The following is a 27,507-nucleotide window of genomic DNA, read 5'->3' on the forward strand; positions in this document are numbered from 1 at the left end:
TAATATTGGAGATTGCTCGATTTGATCTCATTATATTTTTAATTCATGTATACTTTTGCTCTTGATATTAATAGAACTCTATGAAATGGGCAGATTCCATGTCCAAAATTTTTATGGAAAAAAAGGTTCAAATTTACTCATCAACTTACGATTATGATTTAAAATTACTATTAACTTTTGAGAAAAAGATGCATGAAAGATTTCAAAAAAATAATATATATATATATATATATATATATATATATATATATATATATATATACGTTATTTTATGAGCTTAACTTCAAGCGAAAATCATTTGGACAAACATTGCAGTGGTTTAATAGGTAATAGCTTCCATTAAATTGTCCTAAATGAAAAGACACAGAGGCGGATGTAGCTTACTAGTTACGGGTTCAACTGAACCCATAACTTTCGACGCAGAGTAAAAATTTATATGTAAAATTTATTAAAATTGTAAAAATAGTAGATATGAACTCATAACTTTAAAAATATAATGAGTTCAATATTAAAAATTTTAAAATTGAACCCATAAAATTTAAATCCTGAATCCGCCTCTGAAAAGACATATTAACTTTAAGGTGTTCTCTATTTGTTTGGCCGAGTATTATTCATGTACCGATGATAACTATGAGGTATCAAAAAAAAGAACTTGAGAAATGTTCATCTCAAGCGAATGAAAAAAGAAGGAGAAATAACCTAAATAGCCGACTACTCAATCGCTTAAATTAAAAATAGACAGCAATTATATAATATTTGTATAATTATGCATAATTAGTATATAATCTATGTGCCAGCAAAAAAAGTAAACAGTGAAGTGAATTCGACTACTTGTTCCAAAAAACTAAGCAAGAGAAACCACAATTCTAATATATTTTGATATAGTCAAGCAAAAGCAGACAAAAAAGTCTGCCAAATGCTCTCAAGTTCAAAGACTAGAAGCACTAGACACACAGGAGGTGAACCCTAATTGCACAGGATCAAGACCTGTATTGAAAAAGGAAATTAAAAAAAAGACCAACTGATATATTCTATATTCTAGAATCTATATAATCTTTATATTTTCTAATTCTCTTTGGAATTGCCACCGGAAGTCAGTTCACGAACCTCTACTTAACCTATCTAAACTTTGTAGAAAAAGCTTTAAATTAGACGCCTTGGTTGATTTGTACAAACAATACAACCAAAGGATGAAGGTGCGCTCTTGACTTCCGCTTAACTTATTTCATGCCGTCCTCTCTATTTCACCTTGTCCATACACAGCTGCAACCAAAAAAGTAAAAAAATAAAATAATAATTTAATTTATGTACACTAATAACGTAAGGAAATTTTTAAGTTATCGGCATAATTTTAATTTGTGGTACCTTGTTGCATGACTAATTTCCCAATTTACTAATTTCAAACATTGTGGACAATTAACCGCAATATCTTTTAGTTGACGAAATTTTTTTCTACTCTCTGTGCATAAGTAATAAAGAGTGTGCATAGTAGCACATGGTTCTAATTAGAAGGATAACGGGCTCGCCTCTTAATGTGGTAGGGCTCGAATCCGTGACGTGCACCTCAGCCGTATTTCATGTGCTGCACTCTTACTCCTAGACCAAAGCATCAGTGTACACGGTCCCTTATCATTAAAACTCATAGACCCTCCATAAAATAGGTTCTTCCCATTTCAAATCTTCCTTTAAATACCTCATTCAATTCAAATATATATTTATGTTCCATAGAAAATATATATTTATGCTCATATTTAATAGCCAAAGAAATACTTACAGCTTAAGAAGGTGTACTCTCGGATAAAAGAGAAGCTTTGATCCTATCCACAGTGCAAGCAATGAGATTGTTCACAGTAGCAACTGATCCTAGTGAAAGCTTTGCAGTAGGAATTGAATCAACCAAAATCTGAAATGCAACAGTTAGTAGAGATCCACCACAACCAACTCTACTATTTCCTGGAGGGCCATCTGGTAGTATCGCGAATCCGGAGGGTAAAAGTGCAACAAAATCTGGATCTCCACCACCCAATACTATGTTCATTGCACCAATATCAACAGGTGCATAGACAACATAGGAGTTTGTTGGATCAGTGCTGCTTTCTTGCAATATTAGCATATTGCTTTGGCTTGAGTTTGAACTCTGTAATTTACAAATGAAAGATTGGATTAGTATCTTAATTCAACAACAACAAACCTAGTGTAATCCCACAAGTGTGGTATGAGGAGGGTAGTGTGTATGCAGTTTTACTCATACCTTGCAAAGGTACAGAGACTGGTTCTGATAGAACCTCGGCTCAAGCAAAGCACAGTCATTAGTATCTTAATTCATCCCTCTAATTTAGTTAAACTTGTTAAGAATATGATTAATTAATCAAAATTGTGGTTTTTCTAAAAACTTATACTTTTAGAGAAGGTCGTCAGTTCAACATGATAATAGAGTGAGCAGAGATCCAGTACACTACCAAAAAAGAGTTTTCGCATGCATGGCTCACAAAAAAAATCAGATTCACATGTGATGTGTCGTGTATAATTAATTAAATAAAAGTGCATCATCTAGCAATTTAGACTTTTAGATGAGATGATTACATAATTCCATGGAACTTTATGAATATTGAGGTAAGAAAGTAAAAGTGAAGATTATAGTTGACTTACATTTACTCTCAATAATGAGACACAATTGCCTGTTTCCCTTCCATTAGCAATATGAGCCATTTCTTGAACAACACCCCCATTGGAGAGAATGTCCCACTATAACCAGAGGAGAGTAACAGTGTCAGTGTTATAAAAATTTTATACTGTCAATGGATATAAGTTAAACTCCTGCATAAAACTTGAGTCAGTGTAATGAATCTTTTATACTGTCGTGGATATAAGTTTAACTACTGCATAAAACTAGAGTTAGTGCAATGAATCTTTTATATTGTCATCGGACATAAGTTAAAACTCTTGTATAAAACTAGATTTTAAGAGTCTTCGACGATGTGATACCTCGCTCCTAGTGTTTTCATCGCGGAGGAAGTCGAATACTCTTTTAGGAGAAATCGGCAGCCAAAATGAAGTTGCAGCACTTAACACAATACCAGGTGGTCTCCCAGGATCATCTACACTTTTCCTAGTCATAACTCGAACATTATCATCGGAGCCACTTCCAGAAAGCGTCGACCATTGATTACCAGCCGTGGCACTCATTCCAGAACAAAAGCTATTCACCATTCTCTCTGCTAACTTCAACATACTCTTTCTGCTATCTTGATTTGTCAACACTGCATAAGAAATACTAATTGAGGAGAATATATATTACTAACTTGTGACATCTAACAGTTATATTAATGTATTTACCAATGTTACCAAGGTCATTGGTTGGAAAATTTGTGGCCATAGCACTTGCAAGACGTTCACATTGCCTATCTAGAGTTGCAGTCCATCGCTTTGCCCCAAAGGCAAGGCCAGAACTCACTAAAGGCTTGTAAATATTGTGGACTGCACTATCGTCAACTTCAATATGTTCAACCCATGTGACCTAGTGCAAAAATCACATCAATTAATAGGAATTGTTAGCATATTCTTGAAAAGTTTAAGTTCTATACACTAATAAAAGATTTTACACGATCATGTCACTTAAAAAGTAAGAACATGTACTAGTAACCTTGAAAATAAGACAAGTAACTTGTTACAATATGTTAAATTATATTGTCACTGTATATAAGTTTAATCTATTTGTATCGCAATGTAGTTGGATGATTCTTGATAAGTATTTTTACCTTTGAGTACCCATTTGGCATCTCTTGAATAAGGCACCCGGAGGGCCTTCTCCGGCACCTAGCAGATGGGATAGCGCGTAAATGGTCCAATGAAACGTCGACAACAGCCCATGTACCGTCAACTCTGTGCTTGCAATACCTAGCAAAGTAGCATTCTCGAGTTGGAACCTGTGGAGAGGGTACTTGAAATTCTGCTAATATCTGCAAAATTCACAAGAGTTCAACTTTTATAGTAAAAGAATTTTTTCTACAATCAGGGACACACATAGGTATAGTAATTGGACTAATTGATTAATTAAGGAGAATGCTATTTATTACCACTTGCAATGCTCCATTAAAATTTCCTGCTACTCCAGTTGATAGTACATCAATAGTTGAAGCCCTCGACACAACACCAGAAAACATACTTGACCAGTGATTCTGGAAATCACAAGACAAACTAAGACTTATTAATACGTTATTCCCGTATCGACATATTGGAAAACAAGAACAACAACAACAAACCCAGTGAAATCCCACAAGTGGGGCCTGGATATTGGAAAACAAGACTATATCGAAAACATTATTTCCAATTAGTGATCGTAAGACAATTACTTAGAGCAGCAATATATCTTTATATTTGTGACCTTGTTATAACTAATTTATTTTGAATCCAAATTGCCAATTATAATCTTATTAGTTGACCTTTTGGTGAATAAAGTTAAAAAAGTATGTTATCTAAAACAGCAACAAGCTAAGCACACTACAAGAGGTCCTAGGACTAGGAATTATAGTTTATGGGTAAAGCTAATTAACATATTCTTTTACACTAATATTTATTTGCAAACTCAATATCATGGACACTCAATTCTAGCTCCTTGGGTAGAATGTTATTAAGAGTTTAAGTTCTATGCACCGACAATATTTAAGTTTTTACGCCATCAAGTAAAATTGATCTACAATATAGGTAACTTTTCATATCAATCCTGATATGATAACCTGGAAAAAAAGTGACAACGTGCTACAACCAGTTAAATTGTATAGATAATATACAAAATTATTTTAATTGTTAGTGGATATAACTTAAATCCAAACGTGAAACAAAAACCAAATAAAAACGTACCACATCCATGAGAATTTCCACAAGGTTAACATGGTTCATTATAACAATAGCAGTTTCCCTTGAAGCTTCAGTCTTAAATCCATCAGGCTTAGGTCCAATTCCTCTAGGGAAAATCCTAAAATACTCCTCTTCATTTAACAAGCTAGTTCCATTTTCAATGCTTGGGAACCAAAGTGGTTCTTGCATATGTGCCAATTGAACAAACTCTTCCATGGCTGCAACTGCAAGTTCTATGATAAATGGCTTCTCAGTATCACTCGGTCCGATTAGTGAACTCATTATAACATCTTCACCATCTCCATACGCGTCTCCATTGACACTTTGTGGCGTTGAAAATGCAGGAACGCCGAGGTCAAGCGGAGGAGAGTAACCATTGTTATGGTTTGAAAATGGCTTCCCCACATATTTTGATGCAATAGTTGAAATGCGCTCAATCTATAAAAAGAGGGTGGGGATGGTAGGGAGAAAAAAAGTAAAATTACATTAGCAACCTCCAAGTGACATTAATATAAAAGAATTTTTACATGACTATCAATGTATTTTAACATATTGTAGCAAATTAAAAGCATTATTCTTTAAGTTATTAATCTTACCTTTAATTCAAAATTACATATATTTATCTTTTGAATGACCTGATAGTATACAAATATGTCTACAATGTCAGTGTATAGAATAGAAGTAAAACTCGTGGAAAAAGGGTTTATTTTTACACACTGACAAATTAAAAATTATTTACAATATCAGGTCATCTTAAAGGCAAGTATAGGTGAGGATCCATAACTAGTAGAAATAATTACCTGAAAAATAAGGCAAATAAACTTCTTCCAAAGAAGGTTAAATTGCACTATTTAGGTAAAACTTTATTTACACTATACGTGAATATAAGGTAAATCTCTCGCAAATAGGACTAAACATTAAATCAATATGGTTAGTTTTTAACATAGGCCTCGGGCTCGAGTCCTATGTATGGAGTCGTATTTGTTAGAGAACACTTTATCCATAATGTGAAACTTTTCGATGTGAATACCGGGTGAGAATCCAAAAAAACTATGTTTAGTTGTTGAAGGTTTACCTCTTCTCTAAGTCGAGTGTTTTCCAATCTTAAATGATGTTCATCATATGACATTTCGCCAATAGGGGGTTGTTGGCCACCACAATTAGGACATGAGACATTGCCCAGAGCTTCTCTGAACCGCAGATTTTCTGCCCTAAGCTTTTCATTTTCTGCTCGAAGCTGTGAGTTCTCACTGCGCTCATTTTTAGTCTGTCAAGGTAGAATTTGCATCCACATGAAATAAAAGTTAAAAATTAAGGACTCCAAAATGCTATGTGTGAATATATTTGCTAGCTACATCACATGAAGATTTCAGAGAAGAATTAAAGTTAGTGTAAAGACATGACTTTGGATACATATTCTATTCTTAATTTAAATAGCAAAGGTAAGAAAATGACTCACTTAGCCATGTTTGACACATTTTCTAAATTGTATACTCCTGTTTCACTTTATGTAGTGGTGTTTGATCAGGTACAAATTAAAGTTTCAAAAAAACAAAGTAGAACTTTTAGTACTTAATTAGATTGTGGTTTTAATAATATCATGATAATTTCTGTAGCTATAAAATCATATATATATATATATATATATATATATATCAAGAGTAAAATGTGAAGTTTAAAGTTAAAATATTTCAATTATAAGCATGTACCTTTAAAAAAAAAATAGACTATAAGGAGTGTCATATAAATTAGAATAGATTAAGTATTGTCCAAATTCATAGTATAACAAGGAAACCGCTGACTTCATTGTTATTTTTGCAAAATATATATGATTTGTTTAACATGTTTGTCATGTTTTCTTTATTTGCTTTTCCTTGTGGAGTTATTATAATAAACAAATATTTTGTGGAATCAATGAATTAAGTGCAATATATTATACCTTCATCTGAGTACGCTTATTTTGGAACCAAAATTTGATTTGCAAAGGCTCTAACCCTAATTCTCGACTTAGCTCTTTCCTTTGCTTGTCATCTGGGTGAGGACATTCCTTAAAATATCTGAACACCATAAAAAAAAAACAAATAAAATCGTATAAATATTAAAACATTATAGCAAAAAAAGAAAAAAAGACCCAAGTGGTGGATACCATGATCCCTCACATTTTGTCAAACCATAAATTCCATAAAGTTCTCGCGATTGTTTTTTTAGTTATATTTTATTATACTGTAGTGGATATAAGTTAAGCTTTTTATTTTATTTTTGTTGTTAATTTTCATGGATTCAGGCTTACGCTTCCAATTCTTGGATCTGATGCTGAGTATGGCGGTGATAACGCTTTCGCTTATTGAGGCTCTTATTATTGACATCTTGTTCATCACCAGCAGAATTGCCTTCATTACCAGATTTGCTTCCAAAATCTTCACTACTCAGTCTTGGCATTTCACTTTCTGATGTATTTGATAACATGTCCAGTGAATGAAGCTGACTGTCCATCATGCTACTAGACTGTAACAAAAATTATTTATTATTTAAGCTAAAATTTTGATCGTAAAAATAATGAGAAAATTGTCATATAATAATGCTTTTGATTTTGTGTTAAGAAAGTGAGGAAAGAAGTCAAGAACCCTACTACTATAAATAGACAGAAGACAGAGAAAGGGACATAAGTCTTTTCTTGAGTAAAATGGTCTATTTTTAATTAGTTTGGTTAGTAAATAAAAGCCAATGTTGAAAATGTCTGGAATACAGTAAACTATTGGTTGACCAATATTTATACCCCCCCCCCCCCCCAAAAAAAAAACCTCCTTTGACGCGGTTTCCAAGTTTCGAGAAGGATTTCACTCGAAATTGCAAAATTATAGATTTTACTAAATTAAAAGGATTAATTAAAAGGAGAACAAAATTATCTCGACTCTATTTTTTTTTCTTTTCAAGAAGTAAAACAAAACGAAAAACAGATATATACATAACCAAATTTATGATGAGGAAAAGTCAAACTACTTAGTTTTGACTGGGACATATAATCTTTATATTTTTAAAATAAAATTTATATATTTGGAAACTATATAAAAAGTACTATAAATTTACAATAATTAAAATTTTAAAAAAAATTTCAGAAATATATATAAAAAATTAAAAAACTCGTTTGACCCTCAAAATTCAAACTAGGCGAGTAAGGAATTCAATTTGATGACATCATACCTATAAAAGTTTCTCAGAAATCCAAATATGCATTACTTTAAGTTCAGTCGATCTTAAAACACCCAAAAGACACAGATATAGAAAAATAAATTAAGGAATTAAAGTTTATATATATACTGAAATTTTTACACGTTCAACTGCGGAAAAGGGAAGTGTTTAGATTTGACCTGTCCAAGTGGAAGCCCAGAAGAAGAAAATCCAATATCAGTTCCATCATTTACGACCAACGATGACATCTTGTTTGCCCGACGAGAAATTCTGGACGGCATGCTCCACTCTGCAAAAACCCTAAAACCAAAACTCCATATAGCTCAAGAAAGTCAAAGAAAAAAAAACTAATTTTTTGTTCTTAATCATTTTTATTTCAGCTATGGTTTTGAATTGTGCCAAACGAACCAGCTGCTTAGCTGATGAAAATGGAGTAAAAAGAGAAGGAAATAAAAGGGAGCGGATTGGGAAAGGATGAGGCAGATTTGACTATTTTTTTTATTGCTATTGAAATTAATAGGTGTCTTTATTAGAGAATCTCAAAAGACTACTGCATTTATAGTAAGAGTGTCAAAGAGTGAACTTTACAGATATATATAGGGGTTAAGTTATGTAGAAGAAAAAAAAACATCACACCCCCAATTTATTTTTTTTAAAGATCATAACTCACTTCGACGAAAATCTTGAGAAATGCAACTAAATATTTTACTTTCTCTCCTCTTTCTGTGTGTGTGTGGATATCAACCAACCTTAAAAACCTAGATGAAACCCAAAAAAAGAAAGATTCAGAAGCTTACTACATAAGAATTGGTAGGAACAACAGACTATATGTATGTGTACACGAGTGTATAAATAATAAATAAATGATTTAAATGCGTCTGAAAAGGAAAAATAAATGGTTTTGAGTACATACTCTAGTGAGGGAGGTTCTTGCTTTAAATTGAACTTAAAGAAGCTACGAAGAAAGAAGAATTTGTGAGATCTAACAATAGAGGGGGGTAATTTGTGGGTGGCTAGCTAATGTGATGAAGAAATAGTGAAAAGGAGGGGGGGGTTTTATAGGGTAAACAAGTCAAGAAGTGAAGTATATAGAGATGAAGTTGACCATTGAAAAAGACGAAGAAGAAAGCGTGGACAAACCCCCTCGTGTTGTAGAGATAAGGAGATGGAGAAAATGGAGAGAAAAAATGAGGAAGAAGGAGTAAATGCTATGTGAAGAGAGATGGTGATATTGCATTAAATGGAGGTCTGAGGATGTTATTATTGCAATAGAGAAGCAACATGCATGCCCTTCCCCCTCCCCAGGGGGTGTTCCGGGGGGGGGGGGGTGAAAAACAGTGTGTATATGTATGTATATGTGTATGTATGTCTTTTTGTGTGTAGGTATATGTGTGTGTATGTACAATATTGGGGTGAAGATTACGTGAATCGAATAATGCTAACAATGGTTTCAGAGTTTGAATTTCGTATTAGAGTGGAATTATCTATTTACTGCTCCTCTCTATTTTCATAAAACTCTTTTTAGGTTTAACTTTCAGGTGTCGGAAATATATTGGCCCAGTCTAAATCAAACTGATGTCGCTTAGAACCCATTAAGGGAGAACCGTTCCCAATAAGATTTTTTTTATTCTTTAAGGGTGTACAAATCGAACGAAAAAATCGCATCAAACCAAAAAATCAAATCAAATTGATTAAAAAATTCGACTTGGTTTGGTTTGGTTTGATTTGGTTTGGTATTGAGTAAAAAACCCGAATCAACCCGACATATAAATATATAATTTTTATATATACTTTTAAGATTTTATATAGAATTTTCTTTAAGAATTAAATGTCTAGAAATATTTAGAATTCTCTTACGGGATATAAATTTTAATAGAATATGAAGTGCTCTATATTTATTGACCTTAAATAATGGGTTATATGATCACTTTCTTATCAAGTGTTACTGAAATATGTCTATCTCTTTGTTCTTCCATATTCATATCATATGTTAAGATCTATTAAATTCTTATATATTTTTCGAATGTGAAATGATTATTAATATTTAGGTATCATATTGATTTTTATGTATAATTACTAAATTCGGTTAAATTGAAAGTGTACATCAACAAAAAATTATTGTCAGATGACTAAAAAAATAACTATTATGTGTTACTAATAGAATTCTCCCATAAGAATATTTTAATCGATAATATGTTTGTCAATTTTATATATTTTTACTAAATATATATTTACTTATCAAATATTTAACAAAGTAAGATTGAAATACTATTTAATGAACAAAAAACCCGACAAAATTGAACTAATCCAAACCGATATAGTTGGTTTGATTTGGTTTTGAGAAAAATCAAACCAACCCGGTCCATGTACACCCCTACATAGCACCTTAATGGTTAAAGTTATTTTTCGTGAATTATGAAAAAAAAGACCAAAGTTGTTTATGAAAGTAATTAAATTGTTGCAAATATTGAGTCTTTTTTAAGATACACGTTATTGATATCAATTCTTTGCGTGTTTACTTTTAAAAAAATTTAAATTCCCTCTATGAAAATTTTACTTTCGCCACTAATTATCAGTTAAAATTTATGGTGTGAAAAAATTTGAACATGTAAATCGTGTGAAAAAAAACTAAAATGCACTCGTAACAAAATTATAGTAATCTGTGCATTCCGTTCAAAATGGGTGAAATAGCAAAAAAGTTTAACTATGCACGTGTAACTTGATTTTAGTAATTTGAACACTTAGTCGCGCCAAAATTAGTGAAGTAAACCAAAATAATCTACCAAAGTTGGAAGTTAGTGATTCATAAAACATAATTAAAAAGTTTAATACGGCCTAATTCAAGTATGAAAAAAATTGAATATCTAACAAAAAAATCTTGCAAGCTCTTATGCAATCCACGTAGGAGAATTATATAACTTATTACAATTGCAGAAAAAATGTAGCACGGTGAAAATTTAAATCAATTTGGGATATGGAAAATAAGCCGGCCTTCTGAATAAAGGCCATGGCTCCATTTTAATAGTTTTTGAGGTAACATAGAATTTGTATTTTTGAAAATAAAATTTAGAGACTTCGAGAAAAACATTAAATTTGTTGACTACAACTTTCATTAAGTTTCAGATTACAAGAATCGTGAAAACTAAATTTGTTTTGACTAAAGTTAATTCAACAATCAAGTCTTCCACGTAGGGGCACAGTCAGAATTTGATGTGTATGGGTTCAAAATTCTAATTTGTTTAAGTTAATAGATTCTAAATTAATAATTTACACATATTCAATGAATTGTTAAGATAAATACAGAATTTAGAAAAAAATTACTAGGTTCGGCTGAAACCGTAAAGCTCTGTCCCGGCTTCCACGTGTTTTTAGTATAAGAACTGCATATGGTGATATGCTCCAGGTAACTTACGAGAAAAAATTTAAATTATATTCATGGTTAGTGTAATTAATTTTTATTTATCACGTCATTTTTACCTGTTACAACATATCCTTCTCTGAAAGTCAATTAAATAAGATTTTTTTTGCATTTTAGAAAGAAAAAAGAAACAGAGACAATTACGTTTTATTAATGACTAGCCTTTACAATTCTTTGCGTAAATGATACTTAGTCCAGATCCAAAACTTATAACTCCCTCCAGCGTTGTTGAATGTCGTTTAAGATTTTGATATACTCATAAAAGAAATACTCCATGTATAATCATAAAATAAATTACTTAATAACATTAATCATTAGGCTTATTTGACAAATTAAATTATCCTTTTATCTTTGGTCAAAACGAGTATTAAACAATGAGAAAACTTTAAAAGATTATCTAGATTATTTATCAGAATATTATATTGATAGATTTGGAAAGAGATAATTAATATCTTCTTTGATTTTTTAAAGTGACGCTTATTTTTGACCAAATTCGTGCAATACGGCACTTATTTTTTACCAAATTTGTTGCAATGCGACACTCATGTATTTTTTACTAAATTTGTTGAGTAGTTATTTTGGCAAGCTTAATTTATTTAAAAATCAGTATTTGTTGTTGTGGACTTAAAAAATTGACCTTAATCATTTTTTTAACTAAAAATGTTTCAAGTCATTAGTCAAAGCTTAAACAAGTGTACTACATGCAAAGGCACAGCCTTGACATTTGTGCTTCTCCATGCAATATAATCTCAACCATCTGAATCCCAACCATATTTGTAAACAAATTAGCATTAAATTTTGTCTTTGGACTTTTTTACCTTTTCATTTGAATAATCAGTACTTTGAGTCTTAGAGATTAGTTCACAAAAATAATAGAGATAAAAAAGACATCACAAGTCAGTTGTGAAGTTACTGACTTTGTAACTAAACCTGGATTATTTGACTCTATTGAGCATCCCATTATTAATTATAATTAGACAAAATTTAAAACATAAATTGTATATTGCATGAAGTCACTGTGGCATCACCACGACGTAAAGGCCTTGGACAGAGGTGGATCGAAGATTTCAACTTTATGGGTCCTGAATTTTAGAATGACGATTTCAAGTGTTAATAACTGGGTTCTAAATTTAATATTTGTACATATTAAATGTACAAATATACTGTTTGAGCAAAAGTTACTGAGTTCTGCCGAATCTGTAGCCGAGCTTCTAGCTCTGGCCCTGGTCTTGGAAGTAACTACTCGTACACGGGGGCGAAAGTAAAAATTCTAATAAGGGGATTCAGAGGGACTGAACAAGTTATATATGCTTATAAATTATTTATCTATATGCGTATTATAATTTTCGATGAAGTGAATTCAATTATGTTCCTTTACTATAGTTCCGCCACAGCGTATACTAGAGCTTTTTTCATGATCTGTTCAAGTGTCCACTAAATTTTGAAAATAACTTTGAGCTATTTATTTTCTTGACTTGAGCGGAAGAAAATAATGAGTAATTTTCAAACAAAGGTAATTAAATTATCAAAAGGGATGTTTAAAAAGGCATATTTTCCCACCCTTCATGTATCTAAGTTTTTGTTATTAAATAACTGTTCAAAGATTATATTGAATTAAGAATTTTAATGTTGTTAGCACGTTAATACATTATAAGTATAATCAATCAGCTGACATGCATTGAAATTTATTTGACCTGAGGGAGATGATTAAATACTCCCTTCATCTTAAACTTTTGGCAATTTCAGCTTTTCGACTGTTTACTCATCAAATAATCAGAAAATAGTGATTTAATTATATAATTGAGCTATTAAATCAAAATATAACACTAGTAAAAGCCACGTAAATATACTACAAATTATAATTTTTCTCAAATCAAAATGACAAAGATGTTAGTCGAAATATATGTATAGGAAAAGGGTCAAAATGCCCCTAACCTATAATAAATGGAATAATATTTTATCTTCCGTTAGAAATTAGTCTCAAATGTATCCCCGTACTTATCAAAATGACTCAAATAAACTTGCCCTTGTGGACTAATGAACCTCATTTTGTGTATTTTTCTTTTTAATTAGCATTTTTAGCCCAAATTATATGTCACTTGTCCTAATTAAACCAAAGTGGACGATATTTATCCTTACACTCCTGATATGATTAGTGTTGTCCTTATATTATGTGTATGATTCAAGCCCGTTAGTCCTCTGAGCCACTTTAACAATAACAAGGATAAACTATTCGATATCACTTTTTAACGAAGGATAAAATTATTTCATTTCGTATAGTTTTAGGACTGTTTTGACCCTTTACCGTTTATCTGACTCTTCGAAAGCAAAATTTTGAAACAATGAAAAAGTTGTTTAATAACGAATGAGTCAACATATATGGATCCAAATACTGAATTCCTGTTCCTCATACCCCTACTTTTCCTTTCTCTCTTTATAATTCTCTGAATACCAACTACCACCCTGCATTTATGTCCTCGCATTCTCAAGCAGTCAAGAGTTTAGCTAGCCCTAAAGAAAATGCAAAGCAAACATTTTGACCAGAAAATCCTCTAGAAGTAAAAAAAAAAAAAAAAAAAATCTTGGCCAAACAAATTATTAGTCGATCTTGTTATAGAATAAGAAATTGAAGAATGGTATAAACAAGAAACTTCACTACTTAGATTTTATTTGTTGATCACTTTCATTAAAGTTTTCCCATCTTGTACCCCAATGTTATTAATGTACAATTGATTATGGGCTTCAGTACTTCTTGAGGAGACATGGTACATATTGCATCACTTTTCAGAGATGTGATGAATGTTGATGGTTATATTTCATTAATTAAATACAATAAAGGAGAGTATTTCAACTATCTTTTTCATGCAGGTTACATATATTCTAAGGAAACATTATTATTGTTGTGGTGGCTTTTTTTTATTTTTTTTAAATATAATAGTGAAAGAAGGGAACTCAACTAGACTACCGAACTTTGGCTATTGGATTTAAATTCGTCATTGTGATTCGTGCACGTGATTTCTTGATCATTAAATTGATTTTGTAGAGCCGTTGTTATTCAATTAGACAACTGGCTTTTCGCTATTGGATTCAAATTCCTCATTGTGATTCGTGTGATTTCTTGAACATTAAATTGATTTTGTAGAACCTTTGTTATTCAGTTAGACAACTGGCCTTTCGCCATTGGTTTCAAATTCGTCACTGTGATTCGTTTGATTTCTTGATCATTAAATTAATTTTGTAGAGCCGTTAAGTTATTCAATTAGACAACTAGCCTTTTGCCATTGGATTCGAATTCGTCATTGTGATTCGTGTGATTTCTTGATCATTAAATTAACTTTGTAGAATTGTTGTTATTTAACTAGACAACTGGCCTTTCGTCATTGGATTTAAATTCATCATTATAACTCGTGTGATTTGTTGACCATTAAACTGGCTTTGTAGAACTACCGTTATTCAACTAGACAATTGGCCTTTCGCCTTGGATTCAAATTCGTCATTGTGATTCGTGTGATTTCTTAACCATTAAACGAACTTTGTAGAACCGTTGTTATTTTTGTCGTCACTGTCATTATTATTAACATTATTATTATATTTATTACTATTGTTACTATTAAAATTTACATTAAATTATATCCCTTGATATAGTATGTTAATCAAAACAAGCTCGCCTGAATTAGTATTTTTGCATTAAAGAGAAAAAAGGCTCTTTGAACTTCGTTAAATAGTGTTTTGAATTTTTCCTTTCAAACACAATAATCTGGGCCTTGTTGAGGCCCAAATTGTCTTGGATAATTATGGAGTTGATCCAAAATTCAAGAGAAAGCTATATTTTAGTTAGGTGTTATGCTATATACCTACCTAATACAACATGATTACCCGTTTTTACCTACTCTCAAACTAGTTACATTAAATACCTATGCGACCAAAAGTATTTACCCCCATACCCAACTTCACAATTTGTTCTTCTACTGCAACTGTCTTGCACTTATCCCCATCTTTTTCTTCTCCTTTTCTCTTTTTTTCCTTTCTCGTTGAAGCTTATATTTGGTTCCAAACGTTTATGTCCCCTCTGTTCTTTTATAAAAAAATATCAAAGTAAGATTTCTTTGTACTTAGTAGCTATGCTGATTTTTCATTTTAATTTACCGGTGATGATTTAGAGTTTTAAAAAGGTCAAACGCATAGACAACCCTCTAAATCTGTGTGAATATTTAATTTAGCCATCCAAATTAAATCTATAACCATTTGAACACTTAATCTTTATTTAAATTGTGCCATTTAGAGCATGTTTGGCCAAGTTTCTTGGAGGTTAGAAGTACTTGTTTTGCTTATGAGTGTGTGTTTGAAAATTTGGTATTAAAAAATCCACCATTGAAGTACCTTGAAGCTTGAAATTCATAAACTGAGTTTGATATTATGTAGTTGTTTCGTTGTAACGACCCGGCCGGTCGTTTCGTGAGTTATAGCCTCGTTTCCCTCATTTCTGCTTTTTTGTGCTTTACAGTTGTATTATGTCTTACCGGGTTGGTTGGTTCGGGTCCGAAGCGATTTTGAAGTGAATTGAGACACTTAGTCTCTTAATTAGAAGATTAAGTTGGAAAAGTCGACTGGATGTCGACTTGTGAGAAAATGACCTTGGATTTAAATTGTATTGTTCCGTCAGCTCTGTTAGGTGATATTGGACTTAGGAGCACGTCCGGAATATAATTTGGAGGTCCGTAATAGAATTAGGCTTGAATTGGCAAAAGTTAAAATTTTGGCAATTTTGACCGGCAGTGGAAATTTTGATACCGAGGTTGGATTGGATTTCTGGAAGTTGGAATAGGTTTGTGGTGTCATTTTTGACTTGTGTGTAAAATTTGAGGTCAATCAAACGTGGTTTGGTAGGTTTCGGCGTCGTTTGTGGAATTTAAAAGTTTAGAAAATCTTTAGGCTTGAATTCGAGTGTAATTGGTGTTTTGATGTTGTCTTGAGTGATTCGAAGGTTCGACTAAGTTCGCATGGGGTTATATGACTTGTTGGTATGATTGGTTGAGGTCCCGGAGGCCTCGGGGTGATTTCGGATGGTTAACGGCTTGATGGGAGTTGAGGAAATGCAGCTGAAGCTGCTGCTACTGGTGTAACGGCATCTGCAGAGTGGGAACCGCAGGTGCGATCCCGCAGAAGCGAAGGAGGAGCCGCAGATGTGGCTAAGGAGGATCTGGGCAGAGGACGCAGGTGCGATGGAATTCCTGCACCTGCGATGGTCGTAGAAGCGTATTTAGGGGCGCATGTGCGAGTTTGGACCGTAGGTGCGATGTAGTTCCCGCACCCGCGAAGAGCGCAGATGCGGTCACTTGATCGCAGGAGCGGAGGCAGTGTTTAGGGATTTTTTTGCAGAAACAGGGCTTTGCCCGCAGATGCGGAAATGGAGCAGCAGGTGCGAGAAGTCTGGGCAGAACCTATAAATAGAATACTTCGAGATTTTTCACCATTTTCATCATTTTTGAGCTCGGATTTTGGGGATTTTGAGATAGATTTCGGAGTAATCACTTAGGTAAATTCCTTGTTCCTATTTTCTCTTCAATAATGGTGTTTCCCCACTAATTTACACCTAGTTGGTGAGTGCTTGAGATGAGATTAGGGCTTGGGAATTGGAGAGTGAATTTTGGGATTTTGTAGGGGCAATTGAGGTCGGATTTTGATAAATTTGGTATGGTTAGACTCGTGAGTGAATGAGCTTTCGGGTTTTGTGACTTTCGTCGGGTTTCGAGATGGGGGAGGGGGAGGGGAGGGGGGTTGAGCCGATTTTAAATTTTGGACTATATTTTAGTAGTTTTCTTATGGAATTGATCATTTTAGCCAATATTGATTATCTCGTATTGTTTGTGGCTAAATTCGGGGCATTTGGAGGCCGATTCGAGAGGCAAAGGCATTTCGGAGTAGGATTTCTGCGCGGTTGCAGTAAGTAACAATCTTAAATCTGATTTTGAGGGTATGAAACCCCGAGAATTGGTATGATGTGAATATTTGGAGGTGACGCACATGCTAGGTGATGGGCGTGTGAGCGTGCACCGTGAGGGATTGTGACTTGGTTTGTCCCGTGAGATTGTGAAGTCGAATAGCCATTGTTATTACTTGTTTTTCCTTATTTTTGAACAATTGACTGCCTTTCATGTTAGAAACCATTCTTAGGCCATATGATATCACTATTGGGACCCACAACGGTTGTATACTTGTTGAATTGACTGCTAATTGCTGTCTTGTACTTAGTCATAGTCTTACTTGTGTGTTATATCTCCGTTCCCTTTCATTTCTTGTTGATACTTGTTGTATTCTCTGTTTGGGCTAATTATTATGATATTCTGTGAGCCTGAGGGGCTGGAGAGGTTAGTGACTGAGATAGGGCCTGAGTGCCGAACTGTGAGGTATATGGATTGGGTTGCACGCCGCAACAAGCCTTCGAGCTATATATATTATTGGATTGGGTTGCACGCCCCAATAATATTGGATCGGGTTGCACGCCGCAACAATATTGGATTGGGCTGTGGGTCGCAACAATATAGCGCTTGGGCTGAAGGAGCCCCTCCGGAGTCTATACACACTAGTGAGCGCATGTACCTATTGAGAGTGTGTATTGAGGGCTGAGAGCCGAGAGTATGAGCTGTTGAGATGAGTTGAGTGACTGCTACCTTGAGAGGCTGTACTTGCTTTTATTTATTGTTGCACTTAGTTGTTATCTGTTGTTGTGAAATTTCTGGAAGATTTATATCTGTTTTACTTGAGCTCGAACTGATTTGACTTATACCACCGGATTTGAAAGCATGTTCACTCTTTACTGAAAACTTTTGAAATGATCTGTATTTTCATAGTTTGTCACTGCTTCTCAATTCCTTATTTAATTCCGTTACTTGCTGAGTTGGTTGTACTCATGCTATACCCTACACATCATGTGCAGATCCAGGTGTGTACGGTTCTGGCGGTCGCTGAGTTCGTGCATGGGCTCCTTGTTTCTCCTTTCTTATTATCTTTTCTCTCTTGTATTGGCATTTGACACAGACTGTAGTAGACTCTATTTTCTCGATTGGTTGTTAGATGCTCATGAATTAGTGACACCCCGATGTTGGGCTATCATTCCGCACTTGTGTTTTCGGTTTTTACCCCGTTATTATGTAAACCTTCAGTTAGTATAATTGCTTTAGCTCACTTCTGTTATATATTGAAAGCATATTGAGAATGTCGGCTTGCCTAGTTCCACGATAGGCGCCATCACGACTGGTTAGGTATTTAGGTCGTGACAAGTTGGTATCAGCACCTAGGTTACATAGGTCATGAGCTGGTTTAGTAGAGTATTGCTGATCGGTACAGAGACGTCTGTACGTATCTTCGAGAGGCTGCAGAACCCTTAGGAAACTCCACATTCTTGAATTCTTGTCGTGCGAATCTGTTGATTTTAGTAAGTAAACATCTGTTGTTTCATTCTCTCACAGATGGTGATGACTCGCACTACCGGGCAGGATGGACAGCCACCAGTACCACCAGCCAACGCCGCGAGAGGCCGAGGTCGTGGTAGGGGTAGGGGTAGAGGTGCATCCCGCACAGCAGCTGGGGCAGTACCTGCAGATCCACCAGTTGCCCTAGAACATGATCAGATTCCAGTTGTTGATGCACCAGCTCAGGCACCTCTTGTGCTTATGCCTTCAGGAGGCCTTAGCTCAGATTTTGACCGCGTGTACCGATCTTGCTCAGGCGGTCTCTGTTCTGGCCGCAACAACTACTTCTCTGGCCGGGGGAGGCGCTCAGACTCCCGTCGCCCGCATACCAGTGCAGGTGGTACAGGGATTCCAGACACCAGGGGCACCACCAGCCAAGTCGGTTGTAGCTGCTCAGGACTATGTGGTTCCTTCTATGCCTGAGGATGAGCAGCGTAGATTGGAGAGGTTTGGGAGACTCCAGCCTCCATCTTTCAGTGGTGCAAAATGAGAGGATGCACAGGTTTTCTTGGACAGGTGTCAGAGGATACTCCGTACAACAGGTATTCTGGAGACCAGTGGGGTCTCCTTCACTATCTTTCAGTTCTCTGGGGCTCTATTCAGTTAGTGGGAGGCTTACAAGAGGCGTAGTCCGATCGGCGCAGCGCCCCTTACTTGGAAGTAGTCCTCCGGTATCTTTCTGGAGAAGTTCGTGCCTCAGTCCCGTAGAGAGGAGCTACGCAGATAGTTTGAGCAACTTCGTTAGGGTGATATGTCTGTGACGCAGTATGAGATGTGATTCTCGGAGTTGTCCCGTCATGCTATCTGGTTGGTTCCCACAAACAGGGAGAGGATCGGGAGGTTTATAGATGACCTCACTTATCAGCTGCTATTGCTTATGGCCAGAGAGAGAGTGTATGGTGCTACTTTTGATGAGGTTGTCGACATTTCTAGTCAGATTGAGATGGTTCGCAACCAAGAGAGGGTTGAGAGGGAGGCCAAGAGGCCTCGTGGACAGGGAGGATTTAGCGGTGCTCCTTCTGGAGTCAGTTCTAGCATGGTAGAGGCCGTTGTTTCAGACATGCTCATACGGCTCGTCTAGTTCACCGTGGTGTATCATCTGGACATGGTTCTCACAGTTATCAGCAGGGTCGTTCATCTCTTGGTGCCCTCCCAGCGCAGAGTTTGTCACGTGCTCCATCGGGTCAGGGTTCGTCTATGCCAGGTCCTTCTGCCAGTTATCCCGATGCTCGGGGCTCCCTTCAGTCCCCTGCACCAGCATTGGGGAGTTGCTTTGAGTGTGGGGAGTTTGGTCACATGAGGAGAGAGTGTCACCGTATAGTGGTAGGTCCTGCTCCACAGAGGAGCCAATCTATGCCATCAGCACCAGCCCCTCCACCACCCGCTCAGCCAGCTCGGGATGAAGCCTAGTCAGCTAGGGGTTGCCCGAGAGGGGGAGGAATATCAAGGGTTGCCAGGCCCGTTTCTATGCCCTCCCTGCCAGACCAGATGTCATTGCTTCGGATGCTATGATTACAGGTATTGTCTCAGTTTTCCACAGAGATGCCTTTGTATTATTTGACCCTGGTTACATTTATTCATATGTTTCCTCGTATTTCGCTCATTTTCTTGATATGCCCCGTGAGTCTTTAGTTTTATCTGTTCATGTATCTACTCCTGTGGGTGATACTATTATTGTGGACCACGTATATCAGGCATGTGTGGTGACTATTGGGGGTCTGGAGACCAGAGTGGATCTTTTGCTGCTCATTATGGTTGATTTTGATGTGATATTGGGTATGGATTGGTTGTCTCCATGTCATGTTGTTCTAGATTGTCACGCTAAGACTATGACGTTGGCAATGTCGGGGTTGCCGAGAGTTGGGTGGAGCAGTTCTATAGACTATGTTCCCAGTAGAGTGACTTCATACTTGAAGGCTCAGCGGATGGTTGAGAAGGGTTGTCTATCCTATTTGGCTTTTGTGAGGGATATTAGTACATAGACTCTTATCATTGATTCTGTTCCGGTGGTGCGTGATTTTCTGGATGTGTTTCTTGCAGACCTACCGGGCATGCCGCCTGACAGGGATATTGACTTCGGTATTGATTTGTTGTCGGGTACTTAGCCCATTTCTATTCCACTGTATCGTATGGCACCGACGGAGTTGAAGGAACAACTTTAGGAACTCCTTGATAAGGGGTTTATTCGGCCTAGCGTGTCACCTTGGGGTGCACTGGTTCTATTTGTAAAGAAGAAAGATGATTCTATGAGGATGTGCATTGACTACAGGCAGTTGAACAAGGTCACAGTCAAGAGCAAGTATCCTTTTCCACATATTGATGATCTATTTGATCAGCTTCAGGGGGCAAGGATGTTCTCTAAGATTGATTTGAGGTCGGGGTATCACCAGCTGAAGATTCGGGATTCGGATATTCTTAAGACAACTTTCAGGAACCGATATGGCCATTATGAGTTCCCTGTGATGTCTTTTGGGCTGACTAACACCGCAGTAGCGTTCATGCATTTGATGAACAATGTGTTTCAGCCTTATTTGGACTCGTTCATTATTGTATTCATTGATGATATCCTGGTGTACTCTCGTAGCCAGGAGGAACATGCCTAGCATCTGAGGATTGTGTTACAAAGATTGAGGGAGGACAAACTTTATGCAAAGTTCTCCAACTATGAGTTTTGGCTCAGTTCAGTGGCATTTTTGGGGCACGTGGTGTCCAGAAAGGGTATTCAGGTGGATCCAAAGAAGATAGAGGCGGTGCAGAGTTGGCCCAGACCGTCCTCAGCCACGGAGATTAGGAGCTTTCTTGGTTTGGCGGGCTATTACCGTCATTTCGTGGAGGGTTTTTCATCTATTGCATCGCCCTTGACCAAATTGACCCAAAAGGGTGCCCCATTCAGGTGGTCGGATGAGTGCGAGGAGAGCTTTCAGAAGCTCAAGACTGCTTTGACCACGGCCCCAGTTCTAGTTCTTCCATCAACTTCTAATTCTTACACAGTGTATTGTGATGGCTCGCGGATAGGTGTTGGATGTGCTCTGATGCACGAGGGTAGAGTGATTGCTTATGCTTCGCGCCAGTTGAAGACCCATGAGAAGAACTATCTTGTCCATAATCTTGAGTTAGCAGCTATTGTTCACGCCTTGAAGATTTGGCGACACTATCTATATGGGGTTCATTGTGATATCTATACTGATCATCGGAGTTTGCAGCATCTGTTCAAGTAGAAGGATGTTAACTTACGTCAGCAGAGGTGGTTGGATCTTCTCAAAGACTATGATATCATAATTTTGTACCATCCCAGGAAGGCCAATGTGGTTGTCGATGCCTTGAGTTGCCGGGCGGAGAGTTTGGGGAGTATAGCATATCTTCGAGCAGTAGAGAGACCCTTGGCATTGGATGTTCAGGCCTTAGCTAGCCAGCTTGTCAGATTGGGTATTTCGGAGCCGAGTCGGGTAATGGCTTGTGTGGTCTCTAGGTCTTCTCTTTATGATCGTATCAGGGAGCGTCAGTATGATGACCCTCATCTGCTCGTCCTCCAGGACAGGGTTCAGCGAGGTGATGGTAGAGATGTGACTATTGGTGATGATGGCATGTTGAGGATGCATGGCCGGATATGTGTGTCCAATGTGGATGGGATTCGGGAGTTGATTCTTGAGAAGGCCCACAGCTTGCGGTATTCCATTCATCCGGGTTCTGCAGAGATGTACCAGGATTTGAGATAGCACTATTGGTGGAGGAGAATGAAGAAGGATATAGTTGGGTTTGTGGCTCAGTGTCTCAACTGTCAGCAGGTTAAGTATGAACATCAGAGACCAGATGTCTTGCTTCAGAGGTTAGAGATCCCAGAGTGGAAGTGGGAGCGGATCACCATGGATTTTGTAGTTGGGCTCCCACGGACTTCAAGGAAGTTTGATGCTATTTGGGTGATTGTGGATCGGCTGACCAAGTACGCGCACTTCATTCCAGTTGGTACTACTTATTCTTCAGAGCGGTTGGCTGAGATTTACATCCGAGAGATTTTCCGCCTTCATGGTGTCCTAGTTTCCATCATTTCAGATAGAGGCACACAGTTTACATCGTAGTTTTGGAGGGCCGTGCAGCGAGAGTTGGGTATCCAAGTTGAGTCGAGCATAACCTTTCACCCTCATACGGACGGACATTCCGAGTGCACTATCCAGATATTGGAGGACATGTTGCGTGATTGTGTCATTAATTTTTGAGGTTCATGGGACCAGTTTCTGCCGCTCGCGGAGTTTGCATATAACATCAGTTATTAGTCGAGCATTCAGATGGCTCCATACGAGGATTTATATGGGAGGCGATGTAGATCTCCGGTGGGATGGTTTGAGCCTGGTGAAGCTAGGCTCTTGGGTACCGACTTGGTCCAGGATGCATTAGATAAAGTGAAATTGATTTAGGAGCGACTTCGCACGACGCAGTCTAGGCAGAAAAGCTATGCTGATAGGAAGGTCCGTGTGATGTGTCTTTCATGGTCGGGGAGAAAGTTCTGCTGAAGGTATCACCCATGAAGGGTGTTATGATGTTTGGGAAGAGGGGAAAGTTAAGCCCTCGGTTCATTGGGCCTTTTGAGGTACTTCAGAAGATCGGGGAGGTGGCTTACAAGCTTGACTTTCCACCTAGCTTGTCGAGTGTGCATCCAGTATTTCATTTTTCTATGCTCCGGAAGTATATCAGCGATCCGTCCCATGTTTTGGATTTCAGCACGGTTCAGTTGGATGGTGATATGACCTATGATGTGGAGCCGGTTTTCTTTTGGAGCAGCAAGTTCGGAAGTTGAGGTCAAAGGATATAGCTTTAGTGAAGGTGCGCCACTTGGGAGACCGAGCGGGAGATGCGGAGCACATATCCACATATATTTGAGACTCCAGATATGTTTCTAAACCCGTTCTAGGACGAACGTTTGTTTAAGAGGGGGAGGATGTAACGACCCGGCCGGTCGTTTTGAGAATTATAGCCCTGTTTCCTCCATTTCTGCTTCTTTTGTGCTTTACAGCTGCATTATGTCTTACCGGGTTGGTTGGTTCGGGTCCGGAGTAGTTTTAGAGTGAATTGAGGTACTTAGTCTTTTAATTAGAAGCTTAAGTTGGAAAAATCGACCGGTTGTCGACTTGTGGGAAAACGACCACTGATTTGAATTTTTATGGTTCTGTAAGCTCCGTTAGGTGATTTTGGACTTAGGAGCGCGTCCGGAATGTGATTTGGAGGTCCGTAGTAAAATTAGGCTTGAATTGGCAAAAGTTGAAATTTTTGCGATTTTGGCTGGCAGTGAAAATTTTGATATCGGGGTTGGATTGGATTTCCTGAAGTTGGAATAGGTTTGTGGTATCATTTTTGACTTGTGTGTAAAATTTGAGGTCAATCGGACGTAGTTTGGTAGGTTTCGGCATCGTTTGTGGAATTTGAAAGTTTAGAAGTACTTTAGGCTTGAATCCGGGTGTAATTAGTGTTTTGATGTTGTCTTGAGTGATTCGAAGGTTCGACTAAGTTCGCATAGGGTTATATGACTTGTTGGTATGATTGGTTGAGTTCCCAGAGGCCTCTGGGTGATTTCGGGTGGTTAACGGCTTGATGGGAGTTGAGGAATTACAGGTAAAGCTGCTGCTACTGGTGTAACCGCACCTGCGGAGTGGGAACCGCAGGTGCGAGCCCGCAGAAGCGAAGTAGAAGCCGCAGATGTGGCTAAGGAGGATCTGGGCAGAGGATGCAGGTGCGATGGAATTCCCGCACCTGCGATGGTCGCAGAAGCGGATTTAGGGGCACATGTGCGAGTTTGGGTCGCAGGTGCGATGTAGTTCCCGCACCCGTGACGAGCGCAGATGTGGTCACTTGATCGCAGGAGCGGAGGCAGTGTTTAGGAATTTTTCCGCAGAAGTGGGGCTTTGCCCGCAAATGCGGCTCCACAGATGCGGAAATGGAGTTGCAGGTGCGAGAAGTCTGGGCAGAACCTATAAATAGAACGCTTCGAGATTTTTCACCATTTTCATCATTTTTTAGCTCGGATTTTGGGGATTTTGAGAGAGATTTCGGAGTAATCACTGAGGCAAGTTCCTTGTGCCTATTTATCTTTAACAATGGTGTTTCCCCACTGATTGTACACGTAGTTGGTGAGTGTTTGAGGTGAGATTTGGTAGATTAGGGCTTGGGAATTGGAGAGTGAATTTTGGGATTTTGGATGGGCAATTGAGGCCAGATTTTGATAAATTTGGTATGGTTAGACTCGTTAGTGAATGGGCTTTTGGATTTTATAACTTTCGTCGGGTTTCGAGACGTGGGCCCAGGGGGCGGGTTGAGCCGATTTCGGATTTTGGACTATATTTTAGTAGTTTTCTTGTGGAATTGATCCTTTTAGCCAATATTGATTATCTTGTACTGTTTGTGGCTAGATTCGGGGTATTTGGAGGCCGATTCGATAGGCAAATGCATTTCAGAGTAGGATTTCTGCGCGGTTGAGATAAGTAACATTCTTAAATCTGATTTTGAGGTTATGAAACCCCGAATATTGGTATGATGTGAATATTTGGAGGTGATGCACATGCTAGGTGACGGGCGTGTGTGCGTGCACCATGAGGGATTGTGACTTGGTCAGTCCCGTGAGACTGTAAAGTCGAATAACCATTGTTATTACTTGTGTTTTCCTTGTCTTTGAGCAATTGATTGCCTTTTATGTTAGAAACCATACTTATGCCATATGATATCACTATTGGGACCCGCAACGGTCGTATACTTATTGAATTGACTGCTAATTGTTATCTTGTACTCGGTCACTGTCTTGCTTGTGTGTTATATCTCCGTTCCCTCTCATTTCTTGTTGATACTTGTTGTATTCTCTGTTTGGGCTAATTATTATGATATTCTGTGAGCCCGAGGGGCTAGAGAGGTTAGTGATTGAGATAGGGCCTGAGTGCCTAGCTGCGAGCTGTGAGGTATATGGATCGGGTTGCACGCCGCAACAAGCCTTCGGGCTACTATATATATATATATATATATATATATATATATATATATATATATATATATATATATATATATATATTATTGGATCTGGTTGCACGACGCAATAATATTGGATTGGGTTGCATGTCACAACAATATTGGATCGGGTTGCACGCAATAATAATATTAGATCGGGTTGCACTCCGCAACAATATTGGATCGAGTTGCGCGCCGCAACAATATAGCGCTTGGGCTGAAGGAGCCCCTCCAGAGTCTGTACACCCCTAGTGAGCGCATGTACCTATTGAGAGTGTGTATTGAGGGCTGAGAGCCGAGAGTATGAGCTGTTGAGATGAGGTTAGTGACTGCTGCCTTGAGAGGCTGTACTTGCTTTTATTTATTGTTGCACTTAGTTTTTATATGTTGTTGTTGTGAAATTTCTGAAAGATTCATATATGTTTTACTTGAGCTCGAACTGATTTGACTTATACCACCGGATTTGAAAGCATGTTCACTCTTTACTGAAAACTTTTGAAATGATCTGTATTTTCATAGTTCGTCACTGCTTCTCAGTTCTTTATTTAATTTCGTTACTTGCTGAGTTGGTTGTGCTCATGTTGCACCCTGCACTTCATGTACAGATCCAGGTGTGTACGGTTCTGGTGGTCGCTGAGTTCGTGCGCGAGCTGATTATGAGAGACTTACAAGGTAGTTCCCGACACCCCGATGTCGGGCTATCATTCTGCACTTGTGCTTTGGGTTTTTACCCCGTTATTATATAAACCTTCAGTTAGTATAATTGCTTTAGCTCACTTCTGTTATATATTGAAAGCATAATGAGAATGTCGGCTTGCCTAGTTCCACGATAGACGCCATCACGACTGGTTAGGTATTTGGGTCGTGACATTCGTCTCACTAGAGTGTCTTTGAAATGTCAATTGGAGGTTGTGGCTAAATTTTGAGTCAATTTGATAGAGATTTTGGAGTAGACTTTTCGATTTTGAGTTGAAATTAGGTTGAACTAGTGAAGAAGATGAATTTATACTGTATACTAAAATGTTATACTATACCATTTTGGTATAGATTGTGAGTTGAAATTGGGTTTGTTGAGTTTGTGGTTATTTTGATCCGATTCTGACCGAGTATGTTCGAAATGTTAATTGGAGGATGTAGTTATATTCTGAGTCAATTTGGTGGAGATTTTAGAGTAAATTTTTAAATTTGTTGAAATTGAGTTGAACTTAGCAAAGAAGACAGATTAGTACTGTATACCAAGATGGTATATTGTATACTGTATTGGTTTACAACAATTAATTTAAGAGTATATAATTAATTACAATAGTATACTACTAATTATTTTTGAATGAATGAACCAATCCTCTATATACCAAAATAACATATTATAAACTATTTTAGTTAATTAAATAGCGTATAATTTATTGCATTGAACTGACAAAGAAGAATTTGTACTGTATACCAAAAAGATATACTATATATCATTTTGATATACAGTTTATTTCAATGATATTCTATTATAGTATACTATATAATGTAACGGTATACTCTTACAATTAGGTCCTTTTAGAATTTTTTGAAATTTTTATTGACAACTGATATTATTTT

General features: G+C 37.1%; 1 protein-coding gene across 2 annotated transcripts; it reads right to left on the minus strand.

Moving 5' to 3' along the window:
* Positions 1 to 845: 845 nt before the first annotated feature.
* LOC104105086 (homeobox-leucine zipper protein HDG2-like) lies at positions 846 to 9,260 on the minus strand. 2 transcript variants are annotated; one of them, XM_009613343.4, is made up of 13 exons: positions 8,960 to 9,260; positions 8,226 to 8,346; positions 7,148 to 7,362; positions 6,797 to 6,914; positions 5,933 to 6,124; positions 4,861 to 5,295; positions 4,077 to 4,178; positions 3,759 to 3,959; positions 3,346 to 3,517; positions 2,986 to 3,260; positions 2,650 to 2,745; positions 1,775 to 2,137; positions 846 to 1,263 (listed from the first exon to the last, which is right to left on the minus strand). In XM_009613343.4, exons 2-12 carry the CDS (start codon positions 8,325 to 8,327, stop codon positions 1,778 to 1,780), a joined length of 2,268 nt encoding a protein of 755 aa, XP_009611638.1. In that variant the 5' UTR covers positions 8,328 to 8,346; positions 8,960 to 9,260; the 3' UTR covers positions 846 to 1,263; positions 1,775 to 1,777. The 2 variants fall into 2 exon arrangements, with proteins under 2 accessions (XP_009611638.1, XP_009611623.1); XM_009613328.4 differs by having other exon boundaries at positions 3,337 to 3,517; positions 8,960 to 9,259.
* Positions 9,261 to 27,507: the final 18,247 nt, after the last annotated feature.

This window comes from Nicotiana tomentosiformis, chromosome 6 (genome assembly GCF_000390325.3).
Source record: "Nicotiana tomentosiformis chromosome 6, ASM39032v3, whole genome shotgun sequence".
In the NCBI taxonomy this organism is placed as follows: Eukaryota; Viridiplantae; Streptophyta; class Magnoliopsida; order Solanales; family Solanaceae; genus Nicotiana; species Nicotiana tomentosiformis.